Consider the following 13368-nt stretch of genomic DNA (forward strand, 5'->3'; position numbering starts at 1 on the left):
TCACGCGTTGCCAGTTTTTCTTCTGATCCGTGAAATGAAACAGAATGTGTGACTGTGGCCGTTCGTTACTCTTATGATCACCTCTGCATGCGTGTTTCCTTCAGTCCTCAAACTGATCTGAACGCACACTCAATCATTCGTTCTTTCACAGTTAGTTGAACTTTAACCGAGACACCGTGAGCTTCGTTTACATGTATCACTTTGCTCTTAAAACACCAAACCAGCTGTGTGTAAAAGGAGAGCTTACCGGTGGCACAGCGTGAGAGTGCATGCCATACACTCCTGCCTGTCGGTGAGCAGTGACTTTAACCATTTACTGACAATGATTAACTTTGATATTTGTCGATGCTGTTTGGCTCAGCAGGAAAAAGTTACCTCCAAGTCTCCAGCTGCTGCTCTAAAACATACCTGGTTAATGTTTCTGGTTATGCGGCTCAGATTCATGTAGCCTAATTTAAGACAGTCAGATACCTAATATCATGCAACACCATCAGATCTAATTCATATGAAGTTTTCCTATTATAAACTATTCCTATTATGAAGGGGGTGAGGAAAAAACATTATGGTCCTCAAGCCCCTCAGAAGCCTCAGCTGGTGCCTGTGCCCTGGCGCAGACTAAGGCACAGGAAAGTCCCACATGTGTGCAGGGGGCTCAGATTGCCTAGATTTTACATAAAATATTCAAATTTGATGAATGGATTTGTGCAAATTGAAGTTTCCCGAATCTCTTGACATCATGTGGAAAATGCCCCTAGTCAGTACTGTAACGCAAATCCATTTAGAATTTAATTTATCCAAAATATTTGCAGCCAAGAATTAATGTGTCTGCTCTATCAAACATCTTTTCCATCAACAGCAGTACTCAGACTGGACTTGAACGTTCATAGTTCCCATTGCATTCCTGTCGCTTTCATACCACATCAACATAAAACTATTCCATTTGAAAATATTGCAGTGCTCCGACAGCCACAGCCTGTTCACGGTCACAAATTTGGTGGCGTCCAACGAAAATAGCATTTATTTATATATTTTTATGAAATGAATTATAAGATTCAGCCCCCCTCCCAGTCCCAATAATTTTTATACTGTCCCTAAATCAATAGCAAAAGTAAAAGGTTTAGTTTAGCACTAGCATGCCAGATTAGCATGTTAGCTTTAGCACAATTAGTGCATTAGCACTAACATTAGTTTGTGTGTTTATTGAGGGAGGGGTTTTGATTGTTGGTGTTTGGATTCTTTGACAGCTCAAAGAGCCGAGCCTTTTCAGCCATATCTAACGGTATAACCGCTGACTTTAAAGGGTCAGTTCATTGATGTACAGTAGTGTCTCTAGTGTCTATTGACTTCTGTTGCTATATCCCAAATCAGTTCTACATAGTAATTCTGACTGGGTTTTGAGCATGTCTGAGAAAGTGACAAAATATGTGCAAAAAGTCACTATGCATAACAAATGTGCTTAATTCTTGAGGGTGCTGTTGATGGACACTGTTGTGGCACAATCCAATTCACAAAGAAAGGGGAGGAGCTACTCACACCTGCAAAAAATTACAGCAAATTCTTGACAGCTCCAAGAGTGTCTGTTAAATGAAAAAAAGTAATAAGCGCTTAGGAAAAACATTTTGCTTTGTCTTTTTTAGATTTAATTTGCAGTGGCTTTCCAAAGTGCCAGTTTGATTGACGTCTGTTGGTGCAGATTGTGGATTTAATTTTGTTTTTTAAATACAGTAATTTATTGTATGCAACTGCAGAAATAATATACGATGAAGATTTGTATGTAGTACAAACCGTATTACCCTCTCATTTGCTGTGGAAAACCAATTAGATTTTTATCAACCACTAAAAAATATTGTGGAAATTTATAGCAACCAAATGAGTAACATTATAACAAACATAAACTGCATGCTTCCAATTTCATGAGTTTCTGTGCAAATAAAGAAATGCAAATTTTCATACAAACATCAAGACACACTCAATATGAATAGCTTCTTGATTTGGATGATTAGCATGTCCAAACCTGCAATCTTATACACTTCTCCTATATCTTGTGTTGTATGGATTTGCTGACTGCTTCGTACTTGGGCTATGATATGTAAACGTGTTGTTTTCAGTCATTCCTTCTAGTCAGTATATCATGTAACAAAAGCATAATTAGAACATGATAATTAGCTCAGTGAATTTTGACACTTGGAATATATTTGACCTTTAATTACAGCTCATAATTAGATGAGGCAGAGAGACGACAGGTCATTAATTGGTTCATTAATTGGGGATATTTGCTTGTTATGTAGGTCAGTTTGGCTGGGCTGTAATAGATCTACCAGCTGCCTGGTCCACAGGCATCCTTCAGAGGAACAGGAAGCTCAGCTCAAGGTTGTCTCACCAAACAGGAAGCAGCAGGCAGGAAGTCAGGGCCTGAGCCAGGAAATGATCAATCCCACTGAACAATAGAGCAGGTTTTTAAGACATGTTAGCACATGTTGCTGGCCACTTCAGCTCGTATCTGCTGAGCCACACAATATATCCTCGCACAGCCTCTTACTTCTTTCTCACATTGAAATCATTTAGCTGAAATTCAGTCATGTCAGTGAGGTGTTATGTTTCTCATTATACGTCTGTCATACTTCACCACATAGCCATATTTAGATGTGAATGTATCACTGTGCCATCTGTTTCTTCATTGCACATTAGTTTCTCTACTTCTCTGCTTGAACTCCTGAACAAACTTGAAGTAATGCCAGCGCCATTTGCCCTCTACCAAAGACTAACTGTACTTACGCTGGATTTGAATATATGTGTGTGGGTGTGTGGAACTGAATTTGTAATTAATTTCTATCTATGAGCTGTTATTTATATTTATGCTCCTATATCTGTTTCTGTCGTAGGATGTCGGCATTCTGATAAATGGCAGCGTTCCTGATCTGGTCGGCTCCCGGGTGGAGTGTGAATATGGGCCGGGTGTTTCTACAGCTGCCACAGTGCACCTGGACTACGGCCTTGCTCAGATCCAGACCTGTCCCCTGCTCCCTCGAGAAAACTACCAACCAATCCTCCCTGGCACAGGTGAGACTGAGCACAGGCGTCCATTTGGCTGTGTGCCCATGCTGCCCAGTCATAAATCTCCTCACAATACAAGTACAGTTACAGTATGTGATTCATCTTTTTCTTTTTGTTTACAAGATGTTGAGCTGTATTAGAACAAATGCAATTTCCCCTTCCATCTTTCAAAACGTAGCAAAGTCAGTGTAGCATGAGGACGTCTCGCTGTCTAGTTTGTGTTATGACAGTGATACCGATCTTGAACGCTTGACACATGCCGCATTGTTTACGTGGCTTTGTTTCTCCAGATCATCTGACTGTTTCTGTGGCGATAAAAGTGAATGGCACATCTGTGGTATCTGGGAGCTTCATTGTCTATGACTGCGAGAAGACCGGAGCAATACACCCCAAGACGTCGTGAGTCACACATCCATTGTCACCGCTGCTTATCTCAAATTTCATGATTTATTTGGGGTTGGCGATGCTAGGCCAACTTACAGCGTCGTTCTGATCCCTTACGACACAGCAATGCGGAAAGCATCTAAGTTCATTTATTGAAGTGCTGCACTTAAGTTCAATTCTGAGGTTCTCGGGATGGATTTTGAATATAGGACTTGTACTTTTAAGAGTATTTTTTTCATTGTTTTATTGGTACTTTTGCTTAAGTACAGGATCTGAGTTCTTCTTCCACCACTGCTTAAACCTTCATCCATTGGCTACTTGATTTGCAGGCGATCCCTCAAAACAAACTGTCCTAAATGAGACCTAAATACTAATAAACTACAATTATAGCTATCCCTAAACTCAAATGTCATCTTGAGTCTCAGTGGTATTGTAGATGTGCAAATATAGCTGGAAGCTGAAAGAACAGCAAAGCTTCTCTCCTCTGTCTTGAATGCCTTTCCGCTCTGTCCCTAACCTCTTCCTCTCATGTTGTTTCCCCTGCTTTCTATTTAGGCCTCAGTGGGTAAATATTGCCGACACGTCCTCTTGGAGGGCTTATTGTGTATTTGGCTTGCTCAAGGTTTCTCAGTGCGGGATCAAATGTGGGATTAATATGCTGTAAACGTTAAGCCAAAAGAAATTGGATATGTATGTCTGGCTGGTCATGTTGACGTTTGTTTTTGTGAAGGACTGCGACTTGTAGGGCCTGATCACAAAGAGGGTTTTCTCATATCTGGAGGCAATCCAGCTGGCTTCGTCTTTCATGTTGGACCATGTCAGAAGATCCACTTTATCTGAGAGGCAGATCATAGGCTTAGGAGGGCATCAGTGTGTGTGTGTGTTTGATTCACTGAGATTGAAATCGTTTGGGTGTGTCCCTTTTGTTCACTTTTTTGAAAACAGCCTATAGGTGTGAACACAGCAGTTGCAGGTACATGTGTGCGAGACTGCACCCAATATGGGCACGTGGCCTCGGTGCTCGGCGAGGTCCAGGAGTGTGAAATTAGACGGTGGTTTGTTGAAGGTGATAATGAGCAAAGTGCCATTCTCACAGGATGAGCATTGGGCTGCAAACTGCGGAGCTGCTATACTCTATCTGATTTTAATCACTTCAAGCTGTTTTTTTTAATAATCCCTAAAGAGAGTCTTATGAGACACTTCTCCTCAATGAAACTGGAGAGTAGAATCTCTTTGTTTTGTGCTTTATGAAAAAAGCCATCACTTAAAGATGTCAGTGGAGGATATTTTCATTCAACTACGTAGCAGTTAACAGTACACAAAGGGCTGCAACTACTGATTATGTTAATTATCGATTAATCTACCAGTTATTTTCTCGAATAATCAATTAATCGTCTAAAAGTCTTCGATTGCTTGTTTTGTCCAGCCAACAGTCCAAAACTCAAAGAAACCTAAGTTACTATCACATGAGACAAAGAAAAGCAAATTCTCATAATTGAGAAGCTGGTACCGGAAATCGGAGCTTGAGAAATGACATAAATGATTATCAAATATCAAGAAAATATTATGGGAAATGTAGGATCCAGCATTTTTGGAGCTTGACCCATAATAGGGACTAAAATCCAGAATGTGTCGGCCTCTGCTGATTCAAATTTGACCGTTATTTTTCTTAATGTGTCCACTAAATTAAGATGCTAAATCGCTGGAGTGCCCCTTTAACTAGTCCTGCCGTAATAGATCAGGATAAACATATTAGAAATGAGCTGACATAAGAGAGGAAATATCATCCACCGATGTAGTAAAAAGAAAGTAATTGCTACATTTATCATTATCAAAGTAAATGTGGCAAAATAAATATTTTTGGTTGAAGTTTGGAAAAACCCTCACCAACACAGAGGACAGTTCCTGATTTCAGCTTTAAGAGGTCTCTTCATTCTTGATATGACATTTGTGTGTTGAATCAGAGTTTCTTAAAGAGTCTGTGTGTATGTGTGTGTGTGTTTGTGTGTGTGTGTGTGTGTGTGTGTGTGTGTGTGTGTGTGTGTGTGTGTGTGGGAGAATGTTTAGACAGTTCTCCCATGACCCATTCAAAGTGGTCACTAGGCAGAGTGTTAATGACAACCAGACGATAGCATTCCAGTCTCACCAAACAGCCCAGTAGGACAACCACCTAACCTGCCCTCTCACTCTGTTTTTCTCACTCTCTTAATGTCTCTCAGCCACACACACACACACACACACACACACATGCACACTCTTTCTCTGTTTTATTTGCTTTTTATGTCTGTCTCTCTCTCTCTGTGCCTCAAATTTTGGCACTTCTTTCTTTTCCCCTCTTTTCCCTCGGCTGCCTCTGTTCATGTCGCTCCCCCTGAAACGGGTCTTTTCTTCTGGACGTATTTCTCTTTGACAGAGACGTGATTGAGGATGTGTGTTTAACCGCTGTGTCCACTGAGAGGCCCTGAGAGTGCGAGCCTGATTGTGTATTTAGTGTGTGTGTGTATGTGTGTGTGCATGCATGGTCATTATGACTCTGAGTGGGCAGTGTCACAGGGTATTTACTGTCGGCGTTAGGTCAAGCAGAAAGCGAGTGTGCCAATAATCTATATATATATATTTGTGTGTGTGTGTGTGTGTGTGTGTGTGTGTATAGGTGTTTTAGAGGGACAGAAAGGGAGTCAGGGAAAACAGAAAAGCTGCAGTTGATAAGAGCCTTGAGGGGGCCGTCTGCTTCTAATCAGAACACACACACACACACACACACACACACACACACACACACACACACACACACATGCTTCGATTACATTTCTGCATCCCCTTACACTCATCCCACTCCCCCAGTCTAAAGACCCCCTCAGAGCGCTGCTATCACTGGAGGCGCTATCATTCCTAGTGTGAGACATCTGTCTCTACCCGGAGGCAATACAGTGACACACACTCGACTCTCACACACACATATACTGTACGGTGGAGGTGTTCCACTTAAGGTAGTTTATCTAGAAAACACACACACACACGCTAGTACTCCATCCACAGCAAGGATGAATACAGAACAATCCATATCCCCAAACACTACCCTGAATCTTCTCAACTACACGTCTAACCTTAACTCATAGCCTTAAAGGGTTGTCAACCAAATCATGACAATACTAATTTCAAAAGCTCAGCAAACAAAACTAAAACTATCTGTATGTCTCGATACCACCAGGCATTAGTGATCTGGGTGAACCAGCCCTCTAACTTAAACTTAATTCTAAGCTTAAAGCAAGACGATATGAGTAGCTCAAGTACACATTAAGTGAGCAAACTTAGTAATGTTAGCAATATATATCTAAAGTTTGCAAACATTGGCCACCATACGCTACTGGTTATACCAGACCAAGTACGGCTGAAGCAGTGAAACCCAGAAGAGTGTTGAATTGAGCAAAGGTGTGTATTATTGCACATGAATTCAACTCTTCATTTGTAAGAGGAAGAATGTGTTATTTCTCTTTTCAAAAGTTACATAGGCGATATCTTCTATTTTTGTTATTGTCAACAAATCCCACAAAAAGACCAAAGCCAACAATGTGTTAGTCAGTCTCTCAATACTTTCCGTCTTCCCTACCTTTCAGCCCCGAGCCCACTCGTTCCAACTGAATGTACATCTTTAAAAACTGGTTACAAATGTATAGTTTCAATTTCTAAAAAGGTTAAGTAATTTACTAAAACCGCTCAGCACTGTAGTTTTTAGAAAACTTTACTTAAACAGGAGTAAATTGTTGATTATTTTCAGCTGCGGATTTGGTGAAATAGTGAGTATTAAGCAGCAGCAGGACAGTGTATGTGGCTTTGGCTCAAAATAATCTACAGAGTTCATCATAATGAAGGAAGTTAGGAAATAGGTTTTGAACAACAATGGAGGTCTATGGCACAGAGGAATATGATATATCAGGCTTTGGATACACAGACAATACTTGATATTTATAATAACAATGCTTTAGTCTTTTCATGGGATTTGTTAACAAATACAGAATATCACCAGACTTATTCTTTAACTTTAAGACCAGGTTTTAGCCATCAAACAGCCCGTTGAGGAACTAAGGACTGGCCAGAGAGTCCTCACTTTACAAACACAGACATCTGCAGCTCCCAATAAAAGTTTCTACAGGGGGTCTTTAACCTGTATATCTGGCCGTTACTTGGACAAATGAGCAGGGAGTGTATGGCGTTCACAAGCTGCTGATGGACCTACTTGCCAAAATGTCCTCACTTAGGTTGTGTAAAACTCTAAATGGTACTCACAAAGATAGAAATAGAGGAGACAGCACTCACACACACATCATCATTTACCAGTCTGGGTGTTTATAGAGAAGTGCTTTGTTTCATCTCAGCAGATTTGGCCCAGTTTGACCTCCTGGCTGGCTGTGTTGTAACTGTGGAATGAATGTGTCGGCTACTGTGACTAATCATTACTTCCTTTTATTAAAGCTAAACTTTGATGCCTGAAATCAGTTCGGCCTCTCAGTATGTGTTACACTCAAAATGAATGAGTGGGCCACATACTTGACTTTTTAAAAGGCCGGATGGGAAAAGACCAAAGGCAGATACAGGGGGAGAAAACAAGTCAGATTTGGCTAAATGTAATCCTCGTTTCTCAACTCTTTCCATGTATGTGTGTCCATCTATGTCAGATGTGTGAGCTGCCTGAGCACCAGGTGGAAGTGTTACTGGGACCAAGAGAACCACCTATGTGTCTCCAATAAAGATGAGTCAAAGCACAGCCTGCTGGAGGTGAGTAATTCTCCTTTTTAGTTTGTTAATCCATCAACCAAACAGACACCTGGAGGAGGATCTCATAATATAAAGATCCCACTAGTCAGAGCCGCAGACGTAATCCAGACTCCGACTACTCCAAGTGTGCTGTAATGATCTGAGTCCAGACGGGTTAGGCAAGAGCAATCATGTGGTAATTCAGTGTGAGGTTTCAAGTGTCTCAACTACAGTATGTAGAAATGTTGAAACCCGCTATAAAATCTCAGGAGGGTCTGGTTTAACAGACTCCTTACAGGGTTATGTACTGTTTTAAAGCTCCTCTGACCTCCTCTAGAGTTTCTCTTTTTGGCAGGTTAGTTAGATCTCCCAGCATGTAGAAGAGTAGATTCATTGTGTCCCTATTTTTATAAGGAATTATTACTAAATGTGAAGACTTGCTGGTTGCCAGGGACGAGGTAAATCTACACCTACATTTTCAGCAATGGTTTTATATATCTCTTCATTTTAAGTAGGTGACTGTACAAATGGATTATGTAGATGTATGTTTGGCAATGTAAAGCCCCATGAGGGTGTTAACTACTCTGAAAAGCAAACAAACCAGATAGTGTAAAAGGCTTGGCGCGAGCGCATGAAAAAGCTGTGAAACTGGGAAAATTATCCAAAACTAAAGTAGCCTCATTGAAAGCAATTACAGGTCCCCAGACACCACTGTCCTTTGTGCGTGTTCCTGACTACATCAAGATAAAGTCAGCCGTCATATTATTCCTGTCCCCTCTGGAGTTTTATTGCCCAACCACGTCCCATGGCCTGTGTGAGGAGGCATCCTCCCAGCTGACTTTGGCCCTGAAGGCGCGGGGGTCTGACTGTGTCCACTCACAGTACTGGTCCCAGTTAGAGGGGAGAGGATGTGACTCACAGTCCTCTGGTAAACTGCTGGTCTTGTTCTAAAGTGTCTTATGCTCGCCTTTATATCACAAGACCCCCTGAAAAGGGGAACAAGTTGTTTTTGTTAAGCAACTGAAATGATAAAGACATCATTGCATTTTTTTCTAAGCAAACACAGTAAATCCTAGTCAGGCGTGCTGTTTCAGATCCCAAGATACACAAACACAAACATACTAAAGCACAAGAGGCTCTTGCTTTTTAGTCACTTTTAGTAATTCAAATTTTAGGTTCTTTTTAAACGTGAAAAAAACTGGATTAGGTCTTTGTAATGTAGGTCAAAGGAGATGAGGAGGTTGGTTTTTTTCCTCTTCTGCTGAGCCCATCACAGTGTCCGGTGGGTCTGTTTTTCTAATCCCTCATCGTCTCTCTATTTGAAGCTATTGTTGTTTCCCTCAGAGCGAGACTTCACCCTCTCATTTCCTCCTCCTCCAGATAAACAGGACAGGTATTTTGGGTTGCGGATGCATGCAGGGGAGCCATTGTTTTCTTTAACTCCTCTATGTCACTTCCTGCCCCTGCACCACAGAACGCGGCTTCCTGTCCCAGCCTGGTTGCCTCAGAGGTTCCTCCATCACCATCAGGAATGGCCCAGGACTTCACCGTATCCCTCAGCAACATCCAGGAGGTACGGCAGACAACCTCCAGCTATGGAGCAGGATTGGACTTTGTCCAAAATGCGTGTTGTGAAAATGATTGGAATAAAACAGAAGCATATGGCGTGTTTGCTTCAAGCTGAGTTAAACACAGATGGATATTTGTGTGCTGTGATTTGGGTCAATGAATGAGCAAAACAAAACAAAAAAAAAGAGTTTGGGTGATCTCCATGTTGTGAGACGGATATGAAAATGAAGAATGAGCGAGTATCTTTATGCTTATGTTGCTCACTGCTCAGCTGTCTGGGCCCGCCATGCATCTGGTATCTGACTGTGACTAGCTGAGTTGTGCCTTCGTCAGCACACAGTACAATGTGCAGTCGGTCTGAGGCAGCACCCGCGGCAGGAGCTTTATTTCACTCGTGTTCATTTTAAATTCGGCTCGTCCTTCCAGATCAGTTTTTTAAACTCCCATTCTCATCCCTAATCCACACCGAGCGAGTCAGGCGCTGATCCTGCGTCACTGATAAGGACACAACTGGGATCTTCTAAAAATTCCAGTGCTGACTAGTTGCCAGGCGTGGTCACTCGCCTAACCCTGGCTGGCCTTTCGAGCCCTCTCCTGGTGTGTTGCTATGGTGACAGACGTTGAGTCATATACAAACTCACACATACACACTCGCACATACATTTCCTCAGGGAAGCCTGGATGTGATTGGCTATTCATACTACTCTTTATTATGAAAGTTTATACAAACTGATGTTGTTTGAATAATGTCTTCATCAAGTCAATACAGCGGGAAATGTGGTGTCACTCAATGTTCGTGCTCTCCAATAAGCATCACCATCACTCTGGAATTTGTGGTGAATTTTGGTTTGGTTCTCACACTTTTTATTTTGACAAAATTAAAGTAAACTGTTTAGACATAACTGTGATAAACAGTCATACCAAAACATTTAGCAACACGCAGATGCTTGCAAGTTTGACTATCTTAGTATCTATTAGCTCTCAGTCTGAAGAGAAGTCCAGGGAACATTTCAATGAGGGAAAAAGAACCTGCCAGATGGCAAAAGAAATCAAGCTTCTCTGGTGTCAAAAAGCACAGAGAAACAGCAAAGTGTGGAGAGGGCGATCAAAGTAGACCAATTTAAGCCGGCTGGATTCCCAGACAAATGATTTCTTCCTCTTTAAGTGCTTATCCTTTACTGCTCTTACCTACTATCTTCGCTCCTTTATGGTCTTACCTTCACATATCTTGGCTCAGTTAAACTCTGGGCACTCATTTTATGGAGAATGAATTCATATTCATTACTCCGGCTCCCAGATGACTTGCCAAGGTGCGGGAGTCCAGATGTTTATGAATATGAATTTTGAATGGATTGCATCTTTTCCTGGCAGGGACAATTATTGTGGGTTATTTCAGTTCCCTGGTACTCTTTTGGAGCTGTCAATTGTTACCAGACATGTTTGAGTAGAGTATTTCTTTGCAGAAACTTTTCTCTCATTTTGGTTACTAAAGCAGTGATTATCTCGTTCTGAGAACAGCATAAAATCAGAGTTTGCTTGCTTGTTATTGTTGAAATACGGCATGTTGTTTAAAATATGTGCTTTGCATAACAGGGGGAAGAGCTGGAGTGTGACTTTGGGACGGAGCAGCGATACAAGGCCACATGGCTGAACAGCTCGACTGTCAAGTGCAGTGGAGTAACAGTAAGTATAGACAATGACCTACCACAAATAACTAGTGAGTCTGAAGAAAGGTCAGTTAAGCCCCGGCTCAGTTACTGTGCATTTACTGGTTCAGTGTGCTCATTATTGTTAGGTTTAAGCCTTGTTTGTAAGTTGTTTTTATTGCAATTATTTTAGACCCTTGTTTAAAAGTTGACCAAGATCCCATTATTATCTAGAGCAACAGCAAGAGGGAGTAAATGCACATGAAGGCAACACAACCTGTTTTATTGTTCATCCATCTAGCTGTCCACCAATCAGAAGAGTCAAGTTTACCACCTCAACCTGAGGAGGAGAGGATACTTTAGTGGATCGGAGGGGGATATTTTTGTTGACAGCCCTCAGCCCATGAGAGGTAAGACATTGCACTCATGGTTATGTAGCCATGTAAAAAAAAAAATAAAACACAAATGGAAAATACCGTTGCCATCTGCTACGCTTCAGCTGTTCGCCCAATTCTCCTGTATTTGCAGCGTAATTAGATACTCGCTAAAAAAACAAGAAAAAATCTGACACTGTTGCTCCCAGAATACATTTCACCTGTGCACGAATGTTTGCTGATGAGACTGGTGGATTTAATTAAACCTGGAGAAAAATAAAGAACCGCTTATGGGGACAAACACCGTTAGACTGCCTTTCTCTTGTAATAATAGTAGTTGTGTATTACAACACATAATTTGCCAACAACTAGTAATTTACCATAATATCATATTCTGCTACCGTCTAATTACACATAATGATTATAGAACATGTGGAGCTGCAATTTAAGGTGTTATCAATGCCCCTTACAAGCCATGTCCGTGTTCAGTTCAATTCAATTTTATTTATATAGCGCCAAATCATCATCAGTTATCTCAGGGCACCTTTCTAGACAATACTCTTGATGGAGACACACCATGAGCAAGCACTTGGCAACAGCGACAAGGAAAAACTTGCTTTTAACAGGCAGAAACCTCCAGCCGAACCAGGCTCGGGGTGGGCGATCATCTGCCTCGACCAGTTGGGTTGAGAGAGAAAGAGAACATACAGTAGCACAATGCAAGTTCCACATAGAGGTGGATGTAGCGATGTAAAGTAATAGTAATGGTAATGGTGCTATTAATATTAATAAACTCTACATCTCCGGAGGCAGATACCTGCAGAAAGCAACAGAAGCATAGAGGAGATAGACGAGAAAGCACACAACTATGGGAGAGAGAAGATGTTGAGTTAGTAAGATGCATTAATTGGGATAAAAACGAGTAGGGATCGAGAGGAAGAGGAGGAGAGAGGAGCTCTGGATCTAAGCTTATAGCAGCATAAGTAAGGGTTCGGGGCTCATCTGAGGCGACCCTGAGCTTTATCAAAGAGGAAAGTCTTAAGTCTACTCTTAAATGTTGGGAGGGTGTCAGCCTCCCGAACCCAAACTGGGAGCTGGTTCCATAGGAGAGGAGAGCTTGATAGCTGAAGGCTCTGGCTCCCATTCTACGTCTGGAGACTCTAGGAACCACAAGTAACCCTGCATTCTGGGAGCGTTGAATGTATTGTTTCAAATACAATTTGAGCTCCATGACAACAGTGAGATGATGAAAAGTGGCGAGCATTGTTGTTGAACTTGGCATGTTGTCTATAGTGCAGCTACAAGCCAGTCCTTGCCTGTCCCAGTCCCAGATGTTCTGTTCACAGTCCATGTGTCTACCATGTGAACTACAGCCCTGGGCAGCTGCCAGACACTGTCAGCGGACATGACGGTTGCTTCATAACATGCATAGTCATCAAATCTGAAAAAGTCACACACGTGCAGGCACATACACACTGTGATATGCAGACAAACGCATGCTCAGATGCACATGCAGGGATACAAATGGGACTTCTCACTGGGAGGCTCATTGGAACATGAACATAATCATCTGTTTCATGCTGGCT

At 41.7% G+C, this 13368-nt stretch overlaps 1 protein-coding gene across 1 annotated transcript in view; it reads left to right on the forward strand.

Annotated features, from left to right (window-relative positions):
- The window catches only part of plxnd1 (plexin D1), a 59896-nt gene that overhangs the window by 12488 nt on the left and 34040 nt on the right, over positions 1–13368 (forward strand). The window contains exons 6-11 of the mRNA XM_070910164.1: positions 2883–3060; positions 3345–3453; positions 8115–8214; positions 9668–9766; positions 11356–11445; positions 11710–11818. Of these exons, the coding sequence (XP_070766265.1) occupies positions 2883–3060; positions 3345–3453; positions 8115–8214; positions 9668–9766; positions 11356–11445; positions 11710–11818 (685 nt within the window). The remainder of the gene's footprint in view (positions 1–2882; positions 3061–3344; positions 3454–8114; positions 8215–9667; positions 9767–11355; positions 11446–11709; positions 11819–13368) is intronic.

Source organism: Enoplosus armatus, chromosome 8 (genome assembly GCF_043641665.1).
Source record: "Enoplosus armatus isolate fEnoArm2 chromosome 8, fEnoArm2.hap1, whole genome shotgun sequence".
Lineage (NCBI taxonomy): Eukaryota > Metazoa > Chordata > Actinopteri > Centrarchiformes > Enoplosidae > Enoplosus > Enoplosus armatus.